Source organism: Betta splendens, chromosome 19 (assembly GCF_900634795.4).
Source record: "Betta splendens chromosome 19, fBetSpl5.4, whole genome shotgun sequence".
Lineage (NCBI taxonomy): Eukaryota > Metazoa > Chordata > Actinopteri > Anabantiformes > Osphronemidae > Betta > Betta splendens.
In genome coordinates this window covers 14,588,022-14,611,117 of record NC_040898.2, presented here as the reverse complement: position 1 = coordinate 14,611,117, position 23,096 = coordinate 14,588,022, and the positions used below count along the sequence as shown (strand labels likewise).

General features: G+C 49.3%; 2 protein-coding genes across 7 annotated transcripts in view; both read left to right on the top strand.

The window, feature by feature from the left end:
* sdk2b (sidekick cell adhesion molecule 2b) overlaps window positions 1-6,824 on the top strand; it is a 137,896-nt gene extending 131,072 nt beyond the window's left edge. For 4 of the 6 annotated variants that reach the window (XM_029134210.3, XM_029134209.3, XM_055504252.1 and 1 more), the window contains exons 44-46: window positions 825-954; window positions 4,338-4,394; window positions 4,838-6,824. In XM_029134210.3, coding sequence (XP_028990043.1) covers window positions 825-954; window positions 4,338-4,394; window positions 4,838-5,278 — 628 coding nt within the window. In that variant the 3' untranslated portion in view covers window positions 5,279-6,824. The remainder of the gene's footprint in view (window positions 1-824; window positions 955-4,337; window positions 4,395-4,837) is intronic. The other 2 variants (XM_029134212.3, XM_029134211.3) reach the window with 1 other exon arrangement.
* Window positions 6,825-11,263: 4,439 nt separating this feature from the next.
* cdc42ep4b (CDC42 effector protein (Rho GTPase binding) 4b) lies at window positions 11,264-21,672 on the top strand. The gene is made up of 2 exons (XM_029134318.3): window positions 11,264-11,453; window positions 18,675-21,672. Exon 2 carries the CDS (start codon window positions 18,775-18,777, stop codon window positions 19,762-19,764), a length of 990 nt encoding a protein of 329 aa, XP_028990151.1. The 5' UTR covers window positions 11,264-11,453; window positions 18,675-18,774; the 3' UTR covers window positions 19,765-21,672.
* The last annotated feature ends 1,424 nt before the right edge of the window (window positions 21,673-23,096 follow it).

The window sequence follows — 23,096 nt, the reverse complement described above, 5'->3', positions numbered from 1 at the left end:
ACACACAGACATCACCCGAGTTGTGTATGAGCAGCTCTGTGCTGCACGCGTTTCCCTCCTCCACTCCACTTAAGTCAATTAACTCTAATCTACTTTAATATAACTCATTGAGTAATTTAATTACAGCTTGCTTAGCGATTTCCCTGTGGACTTTTCCATTTCGTCCACACCACCCCCTGTGAAAACTCCTGGAATTCAGCCACAGTTACTGAAATGCCGTCGATATGCATATTTGTTTGGAAATGTGTGCGGATGCTTGTGCTACAGCAGCTCCGCTGGCGGCTGACTCTCTGTGGTCTGGACTCAGCAGCAGCCAGCGCGGCCCTGTGTCCTGAGCCAAACCAGCCCCAATCAGCAGCAACACTGGGCCGTTTGTTCAGCCGGACTGGAGACAGTCTGAGCACTGACGAGACGGGACCGCAGCAGCTTTCAGCTTCACCAACGCCTGCTTCCTCTGACGTCGCTCACGCTCTAAACCTTAATGACACATTTGATCAGTTTTAATCCACGCCTCAGGCTGCTGAGGGTTTGATGAGCTCCTAAGCCCGGCAAGAGACGAGCTGATAATTTAGTCACAAGGGCCCGTTGGTTTGACATTCCTCAGCCCACAGTGAAGACGGAGTCACGGTGATTTATTCATAGCAGGAGGCCGTTATCCCATGAGTGTCCCATGATTCTCAGCAAACCGCTACGCACACAGGCAGTTATAGTACAGTATACGTGCAGGAGCCTTGTTTTAAATCTGTAAGTAATACCTTGACTCGTTCAAAGCATAAACAAAGCCTGGCTGACGTCCGCTGACACGTTGCTTCTTCCTCCTCCAGGTCTCCTCCCAGGCCCAGTCCAGGCAGCCTCCACTATTCAGACGAAGATGTCAGCACAAAGTACAATGACCTGATCCCCGCAGAGAGCAGCAGTCTGACCGAGAAGCCATCGGAAATCTCCGACTCGCAGGTGCAGTAGCAGCCGCTGTCCGTCCGTCTGTGCTCCACGCTCTCTCTTTGTTCAGTATCTGTCTGCGTAACGTGAGTGTTTGTTGTGCGTTCGTACCTGTGTGTGCACACTGTCATCTTCCTGAATTCCTCAGGAATTCGGTTTTGCTTTGTTGGCTGCAGAGTTTGTGTCAGTTCACACACTGCCCACATAGTGTCATTGCCCTGAATGCATTTGGCCAGTAACACGCGGGTGCAGACGCTCACCTGAGCGCTGGATTGCTCCTCACGTCAGTAACTCAGCTTTGGAATCTGTGGTTATTTCAGGCGAAATGGATGACAAACAGCTATTGTGAGAATGCGTAACTAGCTGCCAACTGAGCGAGCGGAATCAATACCCTGTGCCTTTCTCTCCGTCTGTGTCCTCTCTGCATTGATTTGTGTGTTGTGACCAACGTTATGTCTAAGACTTTAGTCTTTTTAATTCTGTGTGTGTGTGTGTGTGTGTGTGTGTGTGTGTGTGTGTGTGTGTGTGTGTGTGTGTGTGTGTGTGTGTGTGTGTGTGTTCCCCTAAAGCTGGTCCTACTTTTGCCTACGTTACCCCCCCCCCCCCCCCCCCAGCATGAACAATCTCGCCTTCTGGTTTTCATCCCAGTCACTTGAAAGCGTTGAGGGGGAGTCGATGTTTTCTTTCATCTATGAATTCTTTACATTTCATTTCCCAAATTTCAGATAGTGAGAATTCCAGAGACAGAAATCTCTCCCCACCTGGCCTCAAAGCCCAGATCAAATGGAAGTCTCCCTATAGACAGGAGCTGTCAAAACACAATCACACCCCCTCAAATTAAACATTTGACGTGTCATCGCTCGTCTGACATATCAGCCGTTCGCTGTGTGTTGTGTTGTGTTGTCAAACTGGGCCCTAATGCAGCAGCAGTAAGACACAGAAGCCGTCCTGTTTCCAGGACTCGGCTCGGCTCCACCGCGTAGCTCTCGCAGGCAGCCTATCAGCACCTAGTGGCCTTCCTTCACACGCCAGGAATGCTCTTTGAAGTTTTATTGAGCGGATAACGCCGCGCTATCAGCATGACATTGTGCTTTCTGTCCTCTTTCATCCCCTGGGCCTCACCCAGCAGGTAGAAGTTGACTATTGTACTCCTCCTCAAGAGGGGATTTGCAGGAAGCTCGCATTGACTTGGCGGGGCGACGAGGCCCCGTCACTGCTCAATAGGCCTCTGCCTCCCCCCCGCAGGTATCGACTTCTTCCCTTTAGAATGGAGGCTTTCTCATCTCCCAGCCTCGTCTCTGTGACACTGTCTTTGTTTGTCGTTTAAGGCTGAAACCAGCTGAAGACAGATGATCTCATTTCGGAGTCAGATTATGCTCCCTGGGCAGAGCAGGGTCCCTGAGGAGGAGAATGTCTGCTTTCTATCACACCCTTCCCTTTGTTTTCCTCTCCTTCCGATCTTCCTCTCTTTGTCCACCCCGTTGCTACTTCGGCTACTGTAACTTGTTTGGCTCAGACTCAACTGAGAGTTCTGTGATGTTTAGATGGCCTCACCAGTTGAAAGGCTTTTGTCACAACCTACATTACCACTATTAGATTAGATTCTATTTTATGGCATGTGTAAACAGAGACCGAATGGTGGGCTGAGTGAAACAAGGACCTTAAGAATGTTTATGTTCACAAAAGCCTGGCTCCAGCTCCAGTTATGACTGTGGCATCCTCTGCCCAACCCCCAAACATGTACGCTGAAGGTCCCGGACGTTGTTGACCCCCTTTAGCCCCACATATACTGTTATTGTCTCTCTGGACCCCTGCTGCGTTCATGCAATCACCCCCCTCCTCTCTGCAATAATCCATAACCAGAGGACAAAGACCTGTTGTTTGAATGAACACATTCGGCAGATTGTTGTTCCATTTGTGCCACAGGACAGTGAAATTCACATCATCTTGCAAAGCACCAGAGAAATGTGAGGTGCTTAACGTAGCACATTTGGGCATAAATGGAAAAAGTGCGAGAGTAATTTAAACTCCATCTACAATGACAGCGTATTCCTACATTATTAGCGTCTGTAAGCAGGAAACACAGGACAACTTTATTAAGCCGATGATGAAATAAACCACTGTCAAGAGGTTTTCCCCCTCGTTAATTGGACGCTCTCTTAATCCTTTTTCGGCTAATTTAACATCATAATGATGGAAGCAGGGCTTAATAATTGACACTTGCAGGCTGGTGTGTGGCTGTCTTACACCTACCCTTGCATAAACATGATGATGGTTCCCTGGAGGCTGAGGTGCAATGCTGCATTTCTCGCCTAAAGTGTGTTTCCTTCTCAGCATTCAGCCCTGCTAATTAGCTTGTAATGAGCAGACGCAGGATCAGCTTCGCCCCAGAGCTGCATCTCTCAAGCATTTCAACAGTAGGTTTCTCAAATGCTTCCTCGACTCGTTTCTGTAAAAGATGGAGGCTGAGTGAACAGACTGGCCTTGTCTGCAGCCGAGCTCCATGAAGCTGCACCACTGCTGCTCTGCTTCTCACCTCAGTGTTCATGCTGAGCGTGAGGTCATACTGTGGAAGCCACTCAGCCACCAGCAGCCAGGAAACACCACCTCCTCTGCATCCGTCACGAACGGGCCTTGTTTATTCCAGGAACGCTGCAGAATCAATGTGATCGTCCTCGGATAATGACGTGATAAACAGTGTCTGCTTTCGATTCGCTCGTTCGAAAGGCGATCGCGTTCCTTTTGTTTAGAATGAAAGAGGTTAAAAAAGCAGGTCTGTTTCTTTTCGGCTGAATTCAGACGTCCTCTGTTTGGACGTTTACAGACGCCGCTGACATGAAGGAGCCTGCGTGTGCAGGGAGACCTGAAACGCGAGCCCACCACCATATGCATCACATATGTGCTGTGGGCTGTCGCCCGGCAGCCTGTTCCTGTTTAAAACCGGTAATATGACGAGAGAACAAAGACCATTGGACGGTCAGTGATGGGCGTCGTTACGCTGCCGACTGCTCATTAATACGCGGCCGCCCGGTGATTAATCAGGCCTATGTGAACTAGTGGCAGCTTGAAGTCATGGCTGTGAGAAATGGCTGCGCACCATTCAGCGATCAGATTACTTGGCGTTGCTTGACATGAATACAATATCGTCTCCATCCCAGTAATGAGAGTGTCCACGTTGTTATCATTTCTCTACAGATGAGCAGAACTCAAACGTGAAGACAAACTTCCTTCCCAAACTTTCTTTTCTGCAAACTTTTCTAATATGTTGTGTTTTCTTTATGTTTTTCTCATTCTTCACACACGACAGAATCTGTACACCGTCATCATCATGACTGGGCCATTTGGATCCTTCTGTTATGGTGATGTTCTGTAAAACCCATTGTTTTGTTCACCCATAGGAGGCGCTGGTGTTTTCATATGGGACAGGTGGCCTACATACACTTCCACTGCATTTGGTGAGGTTCCTGTGGCTGCCTGCTTTCAATGTCTGTAGCCTGATAGCTGGTTGGTTCCTATAGCGAGCCCCATCCAATCCTCTCCTTTGATTCCCATCGGGCTTTATGTGCTACACTGTGGAAACAAGCCCAGTAGAGATTATTACCCGTCTTGTGCCGATGCTCCGTTTCCCATGCACGCTTCAGAGCCGTGTCATCCCTCCATCGTCATGCTTTCAGCTTCGTTGGTGTCCATGCGTACTCGTGCTGTTTGGTACATGTGAGTTTGTGAGCATGTGTGTGTTTTGGCCAGACATGGGTGACTGGTGTACCGATGCCAGATTAATGCAATAACCTCATGGTCATTTACATTTAGAGCCTCAGCATCTCTAACTGCTCTTCATGGAAAGCGTCAGATCGCCGCCCTGCCCACTCAGTGTTTGTTCTTGTGCTGTCTCCTTCAGGGTAGCGACAGCGAATACGAGGTGGACCCCAACCGGCAGAAGACCCACTCCTTCGTCAACCACTACATAAGCGACCCCACCTATTACAACTCCTGGCGCCGCCAGCAGAAAGGCATCTCCCGAGCGCAGGCCTACAGCTACACCGAGTCCGAGTCGGGCGACCCGGATCACTGTGCCCCACCGCCGCTGCCGCCTCTACCTCCGCTGCCACCCCAGCTCAGTTCCCCCAGCCCCCAGCCGCAGCAGGCCCAGGGCCAGGGCCAGCCCCAGGGCCAGCCCCAGGGCCAGGGCAGCCTGTTTAGACCCAAGGGCAGTCGGACTCCCACCCCCTGTCAGCAGAGCTCCAACCCCCCCAGCCAGCACAGCACCCTCTACAGGCCCCCCAGCAGCCTCGCTCCAGGCTCCCGGGCCCCAATAGCTGGATTCTCTTCCTTTGTGTGAAAATGCTGAAAATGACATCTAAACATTTCTGGAAATATCTACCCAGCTTGCGTTGAAGGAGAACATAGCATTGCGTAACATGCAGCCAGTGCAATCGAGTCATCTATGCCTTTCTTTTCATTTCTTTTCTCCTCGTCAGCCTGGGTGCGTGCGGAACAACACGGAGACTTTTTGGAGCCTTTTATTGTCTGATGTGTGGAAGTGTGCCAGTGTAGACTTTCAGTACTCTCTGCAGCATCTATTCGCTTTTATTTTGCTATTTGAACTTTTTGCATGACATTTTCTTGTTTTTTTCTCTATTTCTTCTGGAAAAACAGACAAAAATGGAAAAATCTTTTTTTGATTCTGTACAAAGTCATAGAAACCTTTGAAAACACACACACATATAAAAATATATACAGTATATAGTAGATGTACCTAGCCACAAAATGAAGTCAGTGCAGACTTTGCATTGATGGACACGGATATAACAACATGATGGAGCCATATAGAGGAAATGAAAGGACAAGTGTTAGTTTGGGTTGGATGAGCTGGATGTAAAAACAAAAGAGGAAGCAATTAAAGACAGATGTGGATGTCATGCTCAAGCCAAAACACCAAATTCTAATGTGTTTGCCAGAGGAGTTAGGAGGAAACAATCATGCGTCTCGTTGGACACGGCTCTGGGGTCTCCAGCAGCGCTCGGCTGTGGCTGCCGGGTCAGTGGCTGTGCTGAGCCTGAAGGAATCTGCAGATATATACAGTAGGAGTGTATATGTGTCACAGTGAAGGCGTTTAAGTGTTTTTGTGAGTGTGTTACAGTGGATCAAAGATGCCTTCATATAGGAACACTTATTTATAATATCTGGCACCGGTTGCAATGACTGCTGACGGGCATCGATAACGGCTGGACTCGCGCCTCGAGAGCCTTCTTTTTATCCTGACACGCTCCACGTTTCCCCCCGTTTTGCTCGCTCACGCCTAAACACACTGGTCTGATTCTACACGCTGTGAGCACTGAACCTGTCTGAAGCGGTCGGGGGGGACGGGGGCGTCACGTGGGCCCTGCTGAAACTGTGTGGTTTTAATAAGACGTGAATGGGATGTTTTCTCCTGTTTCCTGCCTCGCTACGTCACTATCGTGGAGCAGTGACGTCAGGAGATGATGTCATCGGTCCGCCCGCCTCCTCCCCTGTCTGTAATCAGCCACTGTGTACTGTTCAGGTGTGACTGTGCTGTCTCGGATGCTAGTGTGCGGATGTGAGTGAGTCTACACTTCTCGTGCGTAAGCTTTACAGATCACTCACTGTCCGTCTGGATATAAAGCGATTGTCTTGCAGAAACTAAACCTGCCGCCAGGCTTGGCTCAGTCCGAGCCACCTGCCAGGTGCACTCATGATGCTATAGTGAAGAATCAGTGGTGTGTTCCTAGTTTCCATAGCTCAAAAAGAAAAATGTATCATCCTTTTTTTTCCGTGGGGTGATTTCATTGTACGCGACATTATGCTGAATCTGAATGGATATATGATCACAGTACATTTCTGAAATAAATTATTTTTCAATGTTAGTGGTTTTGGGACTCTTTCACAAATGTGACAAGTGTAGCTTTTTGTTCTGTAACATTCAGATGACTTGTCCTGTTTCTAAGTTCCATGCATCTGTCCTAACATGTTTTCTCTCCGGGTTCTCCAGCTTTCTCCCACCTTCCAAACACATGCAGTCAGGTTCAGTGGCCCACAGGTGTGAACGCTTACAAGGACAAGCAGTTCGGATGATGAATCTCGTGAATCCAGGTAAAGTAGTAAAGTCTGTTGCCCGATTGCTTTGCAACCAGATTCCTCAGGCAGTAGTTGCATCATGAGTGTGTAGGGTGTAGAGAGCAGCTTTGGGTTCATTCTGCTTAGCTCATGGGTGGTAAAGGAAGTAGAAACTGCCAAGTCTCTCTTCCTTAGTGTATATTTTCACAGGGAGCAGAGTGCAGTGCTAAGCCTTCAATCTCGGATTCGTTCTGTCTTCCTGGTTCACATTTCCTAAAGCGACGCATGAAAACGTCCCACTTAACACCAGCAGTGCTCCGTGTTTGAGCATATGCTGAAGGTAGGACCTGTCCATGGCTAATTAGCTGACGAAATTCCACCTAACCTATGTGTTACTCAGGGCAGAAATAAATTGGATCAGTGCAGATGCTGTGAAATCCTGTTATCTGGTTACACATGTCCCTTCCTGACTTCTTCCTTTGTGCTTCCAGAAACCCACAACTCATTAGCCCACCGTTTGTTCCTCAGTTGGCTGAACCGCCATCCTTGACCCTTTAAACTATCAGAGAACACATTATGTGGTCCACTATGTGCAGGATCCTCAGTACATGACTAAAGTGTGGTACCGTCCCCATAGTTCCATGACAGGCGCTCATATACAGTTTCAGATGGCGTTTAGATGCTAATTGGATCACAATCTTCTTGATCCGAGGCTAACCTACTAAACACATCAGCATGAGAAGAGAGGAGATTAGATGGGATAGGGCGGGACAGGGAATTGGAACGCTCGCATCCAGAGCACTAATCCCTTTTTTGAAAACATGGGAAATTTCTCTGTGACAGTAGAATCACAGACAGGAGGTATTCCGCTTGCTGAAACATTCATTTCCCTCTCTCTCTCACATTGAACCAACAGGAAATGAATGACAGAGAAAAGAGCGAACTGGTGGTCCAGGGTTGGAAAGGACCAAGGCACTAAATACCCCAGATGAGCTTTGAGAATCCTCGGTTGAATTATTATAGGATTCAGACGGAAGGTGTAGTTCAAAGCCTTGAATTTAATTGGCTCATTTGTGAGCTTCACTGAGGGTGGTTTAGGGATTTGGAGAGGATATACTGGCAGTTTGAGAAAGGATACTAATGTAAGAGGGTTCTTCATGAATGGTTGTCTTTGGTACTGTAGGTGCTGAAACTGGTTTCCAGCTTGGTCCCTTTGCCCAGTCAACCTCAGTCTCGCCCTTGGATTTACTGGATGAGCACTGGTTTCCACAGTTTGTGGTTCTAGCAGGATCCACTGTGGAATCTGCAGCAGCTTAAAATGGTGACACAAATTGGTGAAATGGGATGAAGTCATATTTGGTCACAATTATTTTTAGTCTGTGATGCCTTTATACGTTATATAACAACACGAAGCCACACAAGGACATAATAATCGAATAAGGGGTCTGCTTCAGGGTAACTCAGCATCAAAGTTTTGTTTTCCTCAGCCTCGCTGAAGTTCCAAAAGACCCAGACAGAGCAGGCTATGAAACTCTGCGCTACTAATTGGTCCATTGTGTAATAATATTAGACGCGAGGACTGGAATCACACAGGCTCCAGCTCACATCTGCATGACCTGAATGTGTGACCCATTAAAAGTTGTAAATTTGCCTTGTGTGTAAAATTGAATGTAATGGCTAGGTTGTCAAAAATAATTGGAGTAAAGGCCGCCACATGGGCCCTAATTACCTTCAGGGATATTATGGCTTAGTAATAATGGAAATCAGTCTATCTGGAGCTTCTATCACAGTGGTTTTTACTTTGCAAACCAGAATGAAGTGGTTTGATGATGTATCAATTTCTGTATAATTATTATATGGACCTTGATGATCATCATCATTCAATGAGAATCTCATAAACGTGTTACAAGCAAAAAGTGCAGAGAGAAAGAGTTGTTTCAACGACCTTTAACTAAATCTATGTTTTATATAATTCTTATGAATTCAGTAGGTTAAGTGACCATACTACACTATGACACTTATTGGACCACATACTATGCTGTGACACTATTTTCATCCCATACTACACTCCACTAACCTTCCATCATTGTTCTACATCTATCTGTCTGTGTCTGTTCCCCTCACATAGTTGTATTTCTTGATTGCTGTCGTTGTCCTCTTCAACAGGTATCATCAAACTCAGCTGTGTGTCTCCTGTCCAAGCATCCTGCCTGTGTTCAGTTACTGGTCTAAGCATCCTTCCTGTGCATTCTTACTGCTTTTTCCGCTCTTCTCTATTCCTTCACACCATCTGGTCACACAAAACAAAACATACCTTTGGTTTGTACTAATCCTTACCTTTTTTAAATACCTTGTGATAACTCTTGTTGTGAATTGGTTCACATTAAATAAAACTGAATTGAATCAGCTTCTGTCATTCTTTTCGAAGACATAATGCACTATGAAAAATTCTGGATCACATATTGTACTACATACTACATTTTTAGTATACCTAATAACTAGTCATGTGGCCTAATGGCACTAGAGGTAGTAACTGCAAAGTTATAGAAGGTAAACAGCCATACATGACATCCATCCAATATCACAGTGTCTGAGCTTAGCAGCTAGAGACCTGCATTCACATCCACTTGGAGTGCTGTGTGCTATCACCAGCTAATTTAGTTTTATGTGATGTAAACTCACATGACCTAGCATGTAATGTACTACAGAGTTCTGTGGCTCAAAGTGTTGTAGCATAGCAGTGAGACCTGGGTTCAAATCCCGCCTGGGCATGTAGGGTTGTCTGTTATGACCAGAAAAATAAGTTGTTTGATTGCAGCGCAGAGTTATCAGTCGTATAAATGTAAAAGAACATTATAAAGAACATTCTGTGGCACAATGGTTAAGCATCTGTGCTTTACAGTGACGGACCAAAGTTAAAATCCTGGCACAGACATGTAGAATCGCTATCCCTGCCTAAAGTATTTTTGTTGAGTTCTAGAGAGTGACTAGCCATATATGACCTATGATACAAAACCACGCAAGGTCCTTAGTATGTGGTCCAACAAAGCCATAGTATATTCGTATAGCAATAGTATTTTTATAAAATGTTATACAGTAGTATGTGATGAAAAGCGTGTTATGGTATAGTGTGTCATTAAATAAAAGGTCAAACTATAGTATATGGCCCAAAAAGTGTCGTATATTATAAAAAAGTCATAGTACAGTCAACAAATCATGGTATAGTATACCATGAAAAAAATGCAATAGTGCATGATAGTATAGTATGTTGTAAAAAAGTATGTATAAGTATAATACATAATATGTATAAAAGTGTACTAAAAATAGTATGTGATGAAATATAGTGTTACAGTATATCAAATAAGCTATATTATAAAATGTGTATAATAAACATAGTGTAATAGCACAGTATGTTGTTAAAACATACCATAGTATACTACGTCATAGTATAGTATGTCTTCAAATTAAAAAAAACTTCCAAAAAGTGTCTAGATTAGTATGTTGTAAAATAAATCATATAACATGTGATGAAAATAGTGTAATTGTACAGTATATTGTAAAAAAAAGTCATAAAAAGTGCTATAATACAGTAATGTGTAAAAAACATATTATATTATGCGATGAAGATAGTGTAATAGTATAGCATGTTACAGAAAATGCCAATGATAAAAGTCGAAAAAAAAGTTAGAGCACAGTATGTTGTGAAAATTGAAGTTGGTTAAGAAGTCTGGAAACTGCAGGTTCAATCCCAAAGATCAAATCCCATACATGAAGTTGAGCTATGAAACCTTAAATCTGAACACAAAAAGTCAAAATGTGAAGAATAATTAGCATTGTATTTTCTTTTCATTTATGCTGCTTTTGATTTTTAGCTTTTGTAAACAATAAATAAAAAGTACAAGCTAGTTGTAATGCAGTCATTCCCAACATAAAGTTTGGAACTACATCTTAATATCTCAACAAATTATGAAGAACAAAGAGACAAATCGATGTGTAAGTGTATAAATTATTACACAAATGATAAACAACTTGCAACAGAGAAATTATTTGTTTATTTATGTATTTGTTCGTTTACGTGTCATTTTGCAAATATGTATTTATATTTGTATTAATTAATTCATATTTGTATTACTTGTTTCAACATTTATTTATTTATTTATAAGTGTATTGATTTAATAATAATTAAGTCCCTTTTCGTCTTCCATACAAATAGGGAGGGGAGGGGGGAGAAAAGGGGAGGAGGATGAGCGGAGGGGTGGTGGCGATCGCTTTGTGCGCCACAGCTGCGTCGGTCCCGCGAGCGCTCCGTCGTTTCTCTCTGTTTGTTGAGGAAAAGCTAAATGAGCGGTGTCCGACCCGGTTCCGTCGTCTCCTGTGTCCGTGGAAAGTTGAGTGGAATATAAGCGGAAACTTCCAGCTCACTCGGACCGACAACAAAGGTAAGTTTCCTCACGCGTGACTCTTAGTTGAGTGGACGGTGATGATCTGTGGCGTCGTTGTTGCGCTCGTTTCCCAATAAAAGCCACTACGCGTGAAGTTGCTTCGTGTCCGTGGAGATCGGACGCGTAGAAGTTGAGCGAACGGCTACAAATCTGCATCTCATTTGAATGTGAAACCTGCGCGCGGACAATCAGCGCCTCGCAGTCTGCGTCCGCTGAGCGACAACAATGCGCCCTGCGGGGTCCGGACGGGGACGGGACCGGGACGAGGTCCGGACGGGACGAGGACGCAGCGCTACGAAGCAACTCCAAATGGATCCACGGAACCTCTGCTGCTTCAGCCCGGTTCTGCTCAGGAAGTTGTGCGAAGCTCCTCCAACTTTCTCTTAATATCAGGGATCTCCGAGTGTCGACAAGTTGTGGACGGAATTAGACTTTGGCACAAACACACGTTTTTGTCTGCTTTACATAATGTATTAGTTTTAGAATCTGGGCCTAAATCACAATAAGTAGATGAGCGCTTGTTGGACTGAGCCCCTATTAATGGTCCCCGGCCTCTGAGTAATTACTGCGTTTTTACTCTGGCTGGTGGGAACTAGGACTGGAATCAGTATTTCCAGCTCGAGGAGGAGATGTGGTTTAATCTGAGCAGACAGATGGGCTGCTGCGGTGTTATGTAACAGTAATGCTCACAGAAGCCAGTAGGAACTGGGGGACAGTTCTAGGAGCTGGGCTGCTCCGGACCGAGGCTCGGGTTGCGTTCAGGGACCTGGTCGGGTTCACGCTGGTCGTTTCAGAGCTCCATCATCATCAGCTCATGCTTCGCTCCTCTTAGTCTGGACACGGTGACTAATGGCTTTGGCTTTGTGGTGGTTTTTGGACAGCTGCTGGCCTCTCTCACACACGCACGCACGCACGCACACACACACACACACACACACACACACACACACACACACACACACACACACACACACAGTGGGTCAGCGTTTGAGGTCGCCCTCACCTTGAAGCTGATTCACCGCGTGCGTTCACTGTGTGCGTTCACCGCGTGCGTTCACCGCGTGCGTTCACTGTGTGCGTTCACTGCGTGCGTTCACTGTGTGCGTTCACCGCGTGCGTTCACTGTGTGCGTTCACCGCGTGCGTTCACCGTGTGCGTTCACCGCGTGCGTTCACCGCGTGCGTTCACCGTGTGCGTTCACCGCGTGCGTTCACTGTGTGCGTTCACCGTGTGCGTTCACCGTGTGCGTTCACCGTGTGCGTTCACCGCGTGCGTTCACCGTGTGCGTTCACCGTGTGCGTTCACCGTGTGCGTTCACCGTGTGCGTTCACCGAGTCAAGGCCAGGGAAGCGACGCCTGCGTCATCCGTGACTGTGCTTTTCTTGCAGCCGGGCTATTTTCGTTTGCTGAGGAGCAGCTGGACACCTGCCCAGATCTGACACAGAGCTGAGGTCATTACACATTCACCCTGGGAGGAGGAGGGGGGGGGTCTGACTCACTTGGTGACGGAGTTCTGAGTAAATCAACAGTGTCAGGACTGTATCAGTGTCTGGAATCTGTTAACGCTGGTTGTTTATTAGAAAAGAGAAACTGGTTCAACTGAGTCATAATGGATGAGTTACTGAGAATCTTGTTGATTCCATTGTCAAATTACAAATGCATTGAGTTGTTATTACAGAGTTTCACGGGTCCTCAGGAGTTTTGAGCTTAATCACATCTAAAGTGCAGTTGGGTTCCGCTGCTCAGCCTGTGCAGATTTCACCCAGTCTGGAACAATCACAGGATTCACCCTCCCTGAAAAGCAGGCGCTCGTTGAATCAAGCGGAGGATGTTTGATGTTGGAGTCGTCTGAAGAGTCGCACGTCACAGTCAGACATTTCCCATTTCCATTTAACTTCAAACAGAGCAACTCAACCCACAGCACAAGCTCCCTGTAAATACAGCGCGCTGCCTGTGACCTTTGACCTCCAGGTGCGTTTGTTTCAGGTCGGCTCAGGCTGAAATGCCAGAAACACTCAAACACAAACACCACACGTCACCTCCCTCCTCTGTTTATTGTACTCGGCAGCCCACTCTGCTGCTGCAGCAACCAGTCCGACCGGAACCGTCCTCCTCCAGGTCAAATACCTGACGCCGTCAGATCGCACGTTTCAACCCGACAACCCGTTGCGTTGTGAACGTGCTGCTGGAAGCGGTAAAGCCTGTTTGGGCCGGTCCGGCCGACGTGGGCTCGGCTCAGCGCGTTCAGAACATGCTTGTGGACACGCCTGTCCTCAGGTAGACATGAACCCGGTGTCTCCTCCAGGCGTGACGTGAGCAGCCGCTGTGGCCCGGGTTTGGACCCGGGTTTGGACCCGGGCCTTGACCCGCTTGCAGTCCAGCGAGCCCTCATTGTTTGCTGGCTGGACACACGGTCTGAGCGGGTGCAGGTTTCTGCTCTGGGCTTTTATTGTGGAGACCCGCTGGCTTCCTGCCTGAGCTCCTGGAGGTGTTTGTCCATAGGCATGTGTTTAACGTGGCCCAAGCGCCGGCGCCGGCGTCGCCCATGCGTGCGTCACACGGGCTCGGCCCGCGTCCCCGGCGCTGGTGCGGTTTCGTGTCGTTCCAGGGCCGGTTCCGTCGCCGACTGGGCGTGTGCTCCTGTTCTCGAACCCGTGTCTCAGCGCTGACCTTTGGAGCCACTTGCGGCTGTTGACGGACTTTAAACTTTAAACGTGTGCGTCAGCAGCCACATGTCGACGCTTCGCTGAGGAAAACTCAGTGGCTCCACGAAATCAGAGTTGCTGCTTGAGTCGCTGCCAAGTCAAAGACGGCACCGGCGGCTTCAAACGGCCTCTCCCAGAACGGATTTATGGCTGGAGACGTTCAGGTTGGAGACGAGCCTCCATTCGTCTGCTGTGATGATTCATTAAAATGTGGCTCATTATCTAATTATCGGTACCGTCTCGGGCCCTTTGAGCTCAGTCTCGCGCCACCAGCTGGAACCAGGCCGCCTGTTTCACGAGTGGATCCGCGGTGCGTTCAGGCGCCTGCTCCTGTGTACGCGCTCCAGGCTTTTATCTCCGTCCTGTTGTCGGCCGTTGGTGAAACGCTGTTATCAGCGCGTGCGTCTCCTTTGTCAGCCAGGTTTTGTGCCTCTGGTGCCATTAAGGTTCACACCGTAGGGGTTTATTAACTCGTCTTGTCAGTCAGGTCGCGGCGCCCCAGGCTTTTATGGCTGCTGTGTGCGTGTGTGTGTGTGTGTGTGTGTTTGGCTTCAGTGGGAGGTCGCTGATAAAACAGCAAAGAGCCGTTGAGAAGTCGATTCTGAGCAAAAAACGACCACTTATCTTCGTGTGTGTGTGTGTGTGTGTGTGTGTGTGTGTACCCACTAACCATTTGAACTGATTAACTGCTACATACGCCAGCTGTGACGCTGTTCCTGCGCTAACAAAGCGTTGTGTTTTCACGCAGTCCTCGCTGGACCTTCTGCTTTGTTCCATTGTCCGGCAGCTATTGGACGCTGCATTCAGGCGCTTGGCCCAGATCCAGCTCTCTGGTACCATCGCGTGAATGCTGTCCATTCGTCAGAGACTGAGGGGTGGATTTCACTGATTATTGGAGGCGTGCGCTCCCACACGGGACGATACACGGCGCCATGAGGTGAACGAGCGTGTGGCGCTGTTCTGGCCCGGCCCACCGGACCCTCCGCCGCCCCCCGGGGGCGGGTTCCTCTTCTAGTGCCTCTCCTTTTGCGTTTGGACCTCTTCTCGGTCTCCACGGCATTCACACGAGCCGAGGAGCCTTTCTCTCTATCACACGAGCCTTCGGGAGCGCCTCTCGTGGTAAAGGAGTGTTGGGAGTCTGTTTATTTCAGCCGGGCTCTTTGAGCGTCTGCTCCGATGCTGCTGCTGCTTGTTTTGGACGCGCTCCCTCTGCTCCTGTGCAGCAGTGGTTGGAGACGCGGTGCCGCTGGGTGTGCCGAGGTCGCGGCAGCATCAGGATGGAGTCAGGCAGGGGCTGCTGAGGGTCTGCGGTGTCGGCCCGGCGCCGGGCCGGCCCGTACATGCCGGGTTTATGTGCTCACACTCAACACGCAGCGCTTAATCCTCCCGAGGTTTGTTTCTGCCTGCGCGGCATTCGGGCCCCGGAGGCTTAAACAGCACAGTTTACTCACACAGGACCTTTAGTCCCGCTGATGGATGTGCTCCCTACATGCATGAGGAGGGTTGGTCCTATGTCATGTCAGAGGGAACAGAACACCTGACCCCTGACCTCTGACCTCCAGCCTCCTGCTTTCAGCTGTGCTGCTCAGAGTAGAACCCAGTAGAACCAGTTGGCCCACTGGTGATGGTGGCCCATTTCACCGCCGGCCTCCTGAACACTCGTATGTATGTCTGTATGACGTATGTCTCCATACGTTTGTACTCAGGCGGTTCTGCTTCCTGTTTTCATTGGACCGGCCCTGTTGTAAGCGCTGCGCCTGTGGGTCAAAGCTTTGTTAGTTTCACACCGAGCCTCCGTCCTAACTTTCATATCTGCTTGTGTGTTTCTGCTGGAAATAGTCGAGGCGCTTGTCGTGCGAGCTGAGCCTCAGGAGTCGAACAGGAACAACTGGTTCTTCTGCAGGAGGATGTGTGGAGCTCAGTGAATAGATGCTGGACTGGACGCAGGTTTTGGCTAATGAGTGAAAACCAAGGCTTCAGCTACACGATTCCAGGGAGAATCCACATCGTACATATTTGATTCCTCAGAATTCCTCAACTTCTGCACATTTCTAACATATTTAATAGTTGGATTGTATTTTTCATTCTTGACCATGAAACTCTGCTGTTCATCTCACCTCCCCCCTCCCTCCCCCGCCGGCCTCCTCCCCCCGTGGGAATCCCCCCGTTGGTTGTGGGCCTCACACAGAACGGATAAATGGAGTTTGCCGACTTTCTTTGTGGGACGTTGGAACTTCCCATTCTTATGCAGTGCTATTGATTCATTGATTAGCTGTGTCATAAGTGGCGCTGGCAGCCTCGTTTGCATATCAATGTTGGTGGCAACGCGACTGAACAAAGGAGGATATTCTGCCAGTTCAAGGTCGGACAAAGCGGAGGGTTTGTCATTGTTGAGCGTCTCGGGCGACTCTGAACTCGACGAGAGTTGAAGTAGATTGAAAATACACGTGCTTGATCACATGTTATCACATGATAAATGTGGGATGACACCGTGACACCAGCTCCTCTTGGTCGACGATCTAGAGCCTGGAACTGTTGCATAATCAGCACTTCATCTAATATTTGCATGGCGGCTTCCACCTTGTGAATAAATCATGCGCTCCCGCTGTTTGTCGTTAAGAATTTAAAGTGAGAAGGAGCGATTGGAACGTTGCTCTGGGATCAGGACGCGAGCGGAACCGAGCAGGCGGGTTGTTATGATGTCACTGAGACGCACCCGTCTGCCGGCGACATACGAAGCTCTTAATCATTCATGGCCCTGTCACCACTTGCCTCAGTCTGGGTCATGTGACGCTGCAGTTGCATAAAGGCTGTTGTTGCTGGCTGGTACCATGACAGGCAGCGGATCAGAACCCAAACAAACACTGGGACCTGCATCATGTCAGCGCAGACGTGCATGCGTGGCCGCGCAGCAGAGGACGGCTCCACGCAGAATCCAGCCGCTTCACGGCAGAACCCAGCGGCTTCATAACAGAATCCAACGGATTCACAGCAGAACCAAGCAGCTTTCCTTGTCTGGAGGCAGCACATGACGCTGCTCCAGTGAAACGCCTGCAGGTCGCCTTTGTCAGGCCCATCATAATGGGTCCGGATGATCCTGGGGACCGACCACAACACAGAGAGGCCCCAGCGACATCAAATGGGCCGTTTCCTAAAAGCAGCCAAGGTGTGACTGCACCTTTGATATGTGAGCACCCACTGATGCCTTCACGCCGGGCTGAATGTCTTCCTGGTTAGTTCACATCAAAGCTCCCCTGCAGCCACGCGGTTCTGGGGCCACGGTCTTCTGGCTCCAGGTTGATCCACCTCAGTGGATGAGGCCACTGCTGCTGGAGGAACGCGTCCGTCAGCGTGAGCGGAGGTGGGTCAGGACTTTTACGTTTACAGGTGTGAGGGTGTGAAGCCTTTCCTTCCTGTTGCCACAGTGTTTCCTGTTTGTCGCCCTCCTCCCGGTCCCTGTCTGACACCAGCAGAGCTACTGGCGGAATCTTGAATGAATTTGTTGAACGCTGGAGATGAAATCTTGGCAGTGGAGCGACTTCAGTTCTCGTCGGGAGGCGAACTTCTTCCATTTATCAAATCCCCCTCTGTTCCCTCGGGTGCTGCAGTTGAATGGGCTCTTGTCAGAGATGCAAATGTTTTCATGGGTGACGTTGCTTTGTCATGCGTTGAGTGACGCCCGCATTCACTCACGGAGGGGGGCGACCCTGCAGAGTCAGACTGATGTCTGCATTGTTAAAGTCAGCAGCTCAGAGGCAGCGGGTCCACGTGGAGCTGGACGGGCAGGTTTCTCCTCCTGTCGCCCGTCCAGGTCCTGGAGCCGCCGGCTGTTCTGCTGCTCTGCTGTTCTACTGTTCTGCTGTTCTACTGTTCTGCTGTTCTACTGTTCTGCTGTTCTACTGTTCTGCTGTTCTACTTTTCCGCTGTTCCGCCGTTCCACTGGCCCTGTGCAAATGTCACCTTCAGGGCTGAACAAAGGCCAGCGCTGACACAGCAGCGCTTTGTGACGTGGCCATCGGAGGCTTGGAGCAGAAAGCAGCAGATCCAATTCATTCTTCTCCCCCAGCCTTTGATTCCTGCTCCCAGTGCAGCGTATCCTGTGTCGTGCTGCTTATGTAACAGTCAGGGGCCCAAATGGGCTCCAAAGCGCAGCAGCAATGAGGCGCTGGAGCCACTTGAAAAACGGAGCACGACAGCCTCCTTTTAAAGAGCACACACACACATTTTGCCCTGCTAAACTTCACTTATTACAGTTTTCAAGTAGCACGAAGGTTCTGTCTCCGGTTACATAACACCCTTTGGGCCTGCGTATAAAAGCCTTTGCGTGGAACCACTCGAGCGAGTCCTCATCCTGGAGCCCCGGCAGGAAAACGCTCCCTTCTCGATTCTCAAGGACTGAAACGTTTTAGAGGAGGATTTAATGGGCGCGTTGCATTTTCTCAGAATCTCGTGCGATGCTGTTATTTGTGTTTGCCAGCGTTCAGGCACTAACGCTCTGTGCTCCTCTTCACAGACGGACCCACAGTACGATGAACCCCCACCCTGAGAGTCGCACTGAACGCCTGGATTCGCCCGCGCTTTGACCGCAGCAGCTGGAACGCACCCCCGCCACCATGCCCATCCTCAAGCAGCTGGTGAACAACTCCTCCCAGTCCAAGCGGCGCTCGCGCGTGGACCTGACGGCGGAGATGATCAGCGCTCCTCTGGGGGACTTCCGCCACACCATGCACGTGGGCCGAGGCGGCGACGCCTTCGGGGACACGTCCTTCCTCAGCACGCGCTCGGGCGAAGCCCCCCGGGAGGCGGAGGCCAAGCAGGGCTCTCCCGGCTCCAAGCCCGGCCTGCTGTCACGCACCTTCAGGAGCAGCAAGCGCTCGCACTCAGTCAATCGCGGCGACAACATGGCGGCGCCGCCCGCGGCCTCGTCCAGCATCGTGAAAAACGCCATATCGCTGCCGTACCTGAACGACGAGGACCCGGCCAGAGGCAAACATCTGCCCAAGAGCGCGTCCTCCAGCCCCATGAAGAAGATCGCAGAGACGGAGAGCCGGGCGCTCAACGGGGCCGCTGCCATGGCAACGCTCGACGCCGAGCTCCACGAGCGCAGCTTCGGGGAGCTGACGGATTTACCTCCGTCCGTGCCCAAAGGAGGCGGCATGAAGCACGCCGAGTCCATGATGTCCTTCCACATCGACCTGGGGCCGTCCATGCTGGGAGACATCCTGAGCGTGATGGAGAAGAAGGGCTGCGAGGAGGACGACCTGGGCTTCGAGGAGGGCCGGGGCAGCGAGGGCCACGCGTCCCCGTCTCACATCCCCCACATCGACGACGACGACGCCGAGCTCCTGGCGCCCGCCCGGCCCCCCCGCGGCTCGGACCCCCACGCGCCGCAGCCCAGGGCCCGGAACGGGAGCGGCCCCCGCGACCCCGACAGCTGCGACCCGGACAGCTGCTCGGCGTCCAGCGCCGGCTCGGCCGCCGACGACCAGCCTCGGTACCGGCTGCACGACGGCGACGCGGACAGCGCCAAGTACAGCTCGCCCCGCGGCGACGAGGAGTTCACCTTCATGGACGAGGACGAGGAGGACGAGATCCGCGTCTAGGAGACGACGACGCGCTTTTAGCACCAGACGAGTCTTAAACACAATGAATCAACTAACGGAGAGCAAAAACGGCTCCATTCACTTTGCTGCTCAGATGTGTAGATGATTAGTTGCTGGGTTCGAGAAGTAGGATCCAGCTGTGAATCACATGGACGTCACATTCAGAGACGACATGTGAGCTCAGTCACCACTACAGGAAGAGGGGAAGCGACGAGAAGTGAAACTCGGGTGGTTTCGTAATCCCAGTGTGGGAGCGGATCCAGGTCCATCTGCCAATAAACACTAAATACATGAACTAGTTTAGCGTTTCTCCTCATTTATGCACCATTTCTACTGTGAGATGGGTCTGTGGACGTTGGAAGTGAGTAGTTCATGATGGTCTTATGTCAAGTTTGAAATCAGACAGCGGTGGTATTTATTCATTGATTTCAGGAGGGATGGATCCGGTTTTACTTCACGTTTGGTCTTAAAAGCTCCGGTTTTGGGTCTTCTCTTCCTTCTCCTTCCGTGGATTAGACACATCCCATAACTCAGGCTGTATCAGTGGAAGCGGCGTGTGTGCGACCAGACAGGAGCTGCGGAGGTGTCGGTGCACGACGGGCCCGGTTTCTGTTTGTGCCAGTCCACTCGCTCGTCCTCCAGACGCGGGTCCAATCGGGTCGGCTGCAGAGCAGTGCCTCTAGATGGGCTCCGTGCGTCTCCTGAACTGCTCCCTCACGCGGTGATATTCCCTGTTTCTGCACAGTAGAAGAGATGATTAAATCAAGCAATCATCCGGCCGCTCCCAGTCTGCTCATTAAGTGGGCTGCATTATTGGCCCCCGACCAGCTGGAGCCGCTCCAGGAACCGCCGGGTCACAACAGACAGGTGGGCCGGCTTCACAATGTGAGCCGGTTCTGTGTAAATTAGCGGGAAGAGGCCAACTTTCCTAAGATTAATGTCTGACCTTTTTTTGTTTTGTGTTGCGAACTAATTGCCATGTTTGACAAATGGGAGCTTTCTGACGCAGAGGCGCTGAGCCGGTCTGTAAAGGAGCTGGAGCAAGTCGCCAACTATGTTCTAATCACATCATTATTATAACATTATGAAATGCTTTCGGTTCGTCTTTTGTTTCTTCAATGTTTTGATGGAATTGGGCCAAACCTAAAGACGCCTTATGTCTTTTAATTATTTTGTCTGTGGAATGTTTGATCAATGAAGAAAAACACTCCTGTTGTCATCATCAATCAATAACGTGAACATAATTGTTGATCGCAGCAGCGTGGGAGACAGAAAACTCAGCACAGACACGACCCAACTGGACCTGCGAGCAGTAAACCCACACGTCCTCACGTTGGAGGGTTGGACTGAACTCAGAGGCTCAGACTTTTCTTTCCTGTCCCAACTCTGAGGCGCTCCTCCTGACTGGGCCACAGTCAGCCATGTTGTGAAACCTCTGTGACGGCTGTGGTTTGGCTCAGCTACGAACGGGCGGCTCCTCCTCTTCTGCAGCACATTAATATATTCACCTTTGTCACTTTCCTTTCTTTGAAATAACAGGTATATTTTTCAGTAAAAGTGAAAGCTGGTAATCTTCACTGTGGCTCAGCTCCTTCATTTCGTCTCACATGAGGCTGCTTTTATTTTCACATTCCAAAATAGGCAGAAAACTTTTCGCTGAAATCTGACCTTGAAGAATTTTTAAGGGGGAGCTGCTGAAAGAGCTGCAGCCACACTTGAAGTCGATCGTTCTACACAAATACCTGAAAGACAAGCTAAATCCTAGTTTAAGAGACTTCACATAATTGGAGCCTGTACCGGTCTGATGTGGAATTTAGCAGCTGTTAGAGATCGACTGATAAAACGCAGATGCGCGTAAGCTCCGGTTGTGATTCGTTACAATCCCCACAATTAAACAAATCAAACCTACAGACTTGCTTTCTCCTTCAGCCCTGTCCTATTAAACATGTCAACAAATGACCATAAAATGGGAAGAAGTGTCTATTGTTAGGGCGAGCGTGTGGATGTGGTGGTGCTTTGACGTGCTAACACTGCCATCTAGTGTCCAATTCATGCAAATGCACATCCATAACGCTGTGACGCATAATAAGCTAAATCTGGAGGTCACTTGGACTGAGGGCCTTCATACACCTTAACCTCCGTCATGCCTGGGCATCCTGCAAACCCCTGGGCTCACCCTGATCCCTGCCACAGGTCTTTATCGCAAACTACAGCTTTTCAATCCTCATCGGCCCCAAATGTAAAAACAGCACAGATGGGAACGTGTGCTGAGAGCTGTGTGCATCCTGACACATCCGTCACCTTTATGTGATGGCTCTCCCCAGGAGGCCCAACCTCATCTCACCAAACCTATGTCAGCTTCATAAACAACACGTTTTTATTGCCCTGCGTATGGAAGTGAAGCCAGCAGACGTTTCCTAATGGCCATTAAGATTAATATCCCACTCTTTTAACTTGTCATTTACACAATAAGTGATTTCACACAGACAGCTAAGCGGATTTCTCCCAGTAATCCCCCTTTGTTTCAGTCGGCGTCTGGAGGAGGACAAATGGCTGCATGAGAGCGGTGACTCACCACCGCAGCACATGGATCACTCTGTTTCCTGCCAACAGAGGAAGTATCTCATAGGGAGATGAATGTCTGTACATTCATACACGGCATCTCCTTCAAACACACTACGAGCCATGTACTCAACAAAAGCAGATAATGAATTAAAAGCAATGCAGATATTAAGAATCTCACCGGTCCTCCTTAAATACCTTTACTGAGTGTTTATTAGTAGGTCCTGTTACAAAGTGTGAAGACCAGAGGCAGCACTAGTGTATGAATGTGTCATGTATGTGTCATGTATCAGTGAAATCTATGCTGTATGTGCAATGTCTATTCATAACCACTAGATGGCGCCATTGCATCTGTACAGCAGCTCCTCCGTCCTGCTGATTCTCACCTAACGTTACACGTCTGCAAAGTTTTTATGTTGTGTTTACATGTCGTTTGTTTTTACAGTCATACTTGGGGCCTCGAATGCAGCGTCAACTAAACATACCTTCAAACAAACAGTAGGAGCCTCAGCAGCCATCATTCCATCTTGTTTAGTCTGAGCAGACGCAGGCTCCTTGTAATCCATCACTTTATCCTGTAATGAGGAGAAATGGTTTTCACAAACAAGCAGCAGAGAGAAGCACAGAAATAACAACAATCTGCAGAGACTGGCCGTGAGTTTGGGCCTTTGTGAGTCTGTGGAGACATGTCTTTCTTCCAAAGCCAAAAACCGAGCAGTTTTAGACGTATTTGTGTGAATTTACTAAATGTGACAGAGGGGAATTTATTC

What these genes read in the sequence shown, in the direction of transcription:
- cdc42ep4b (XM_029134318.3), top strand. Translation starts at nt 18,775, where the DNA reads ATGCCCATCCTCAAGCAGCTGGTGAACAACTCCTCCCAGTCCAAGCGG.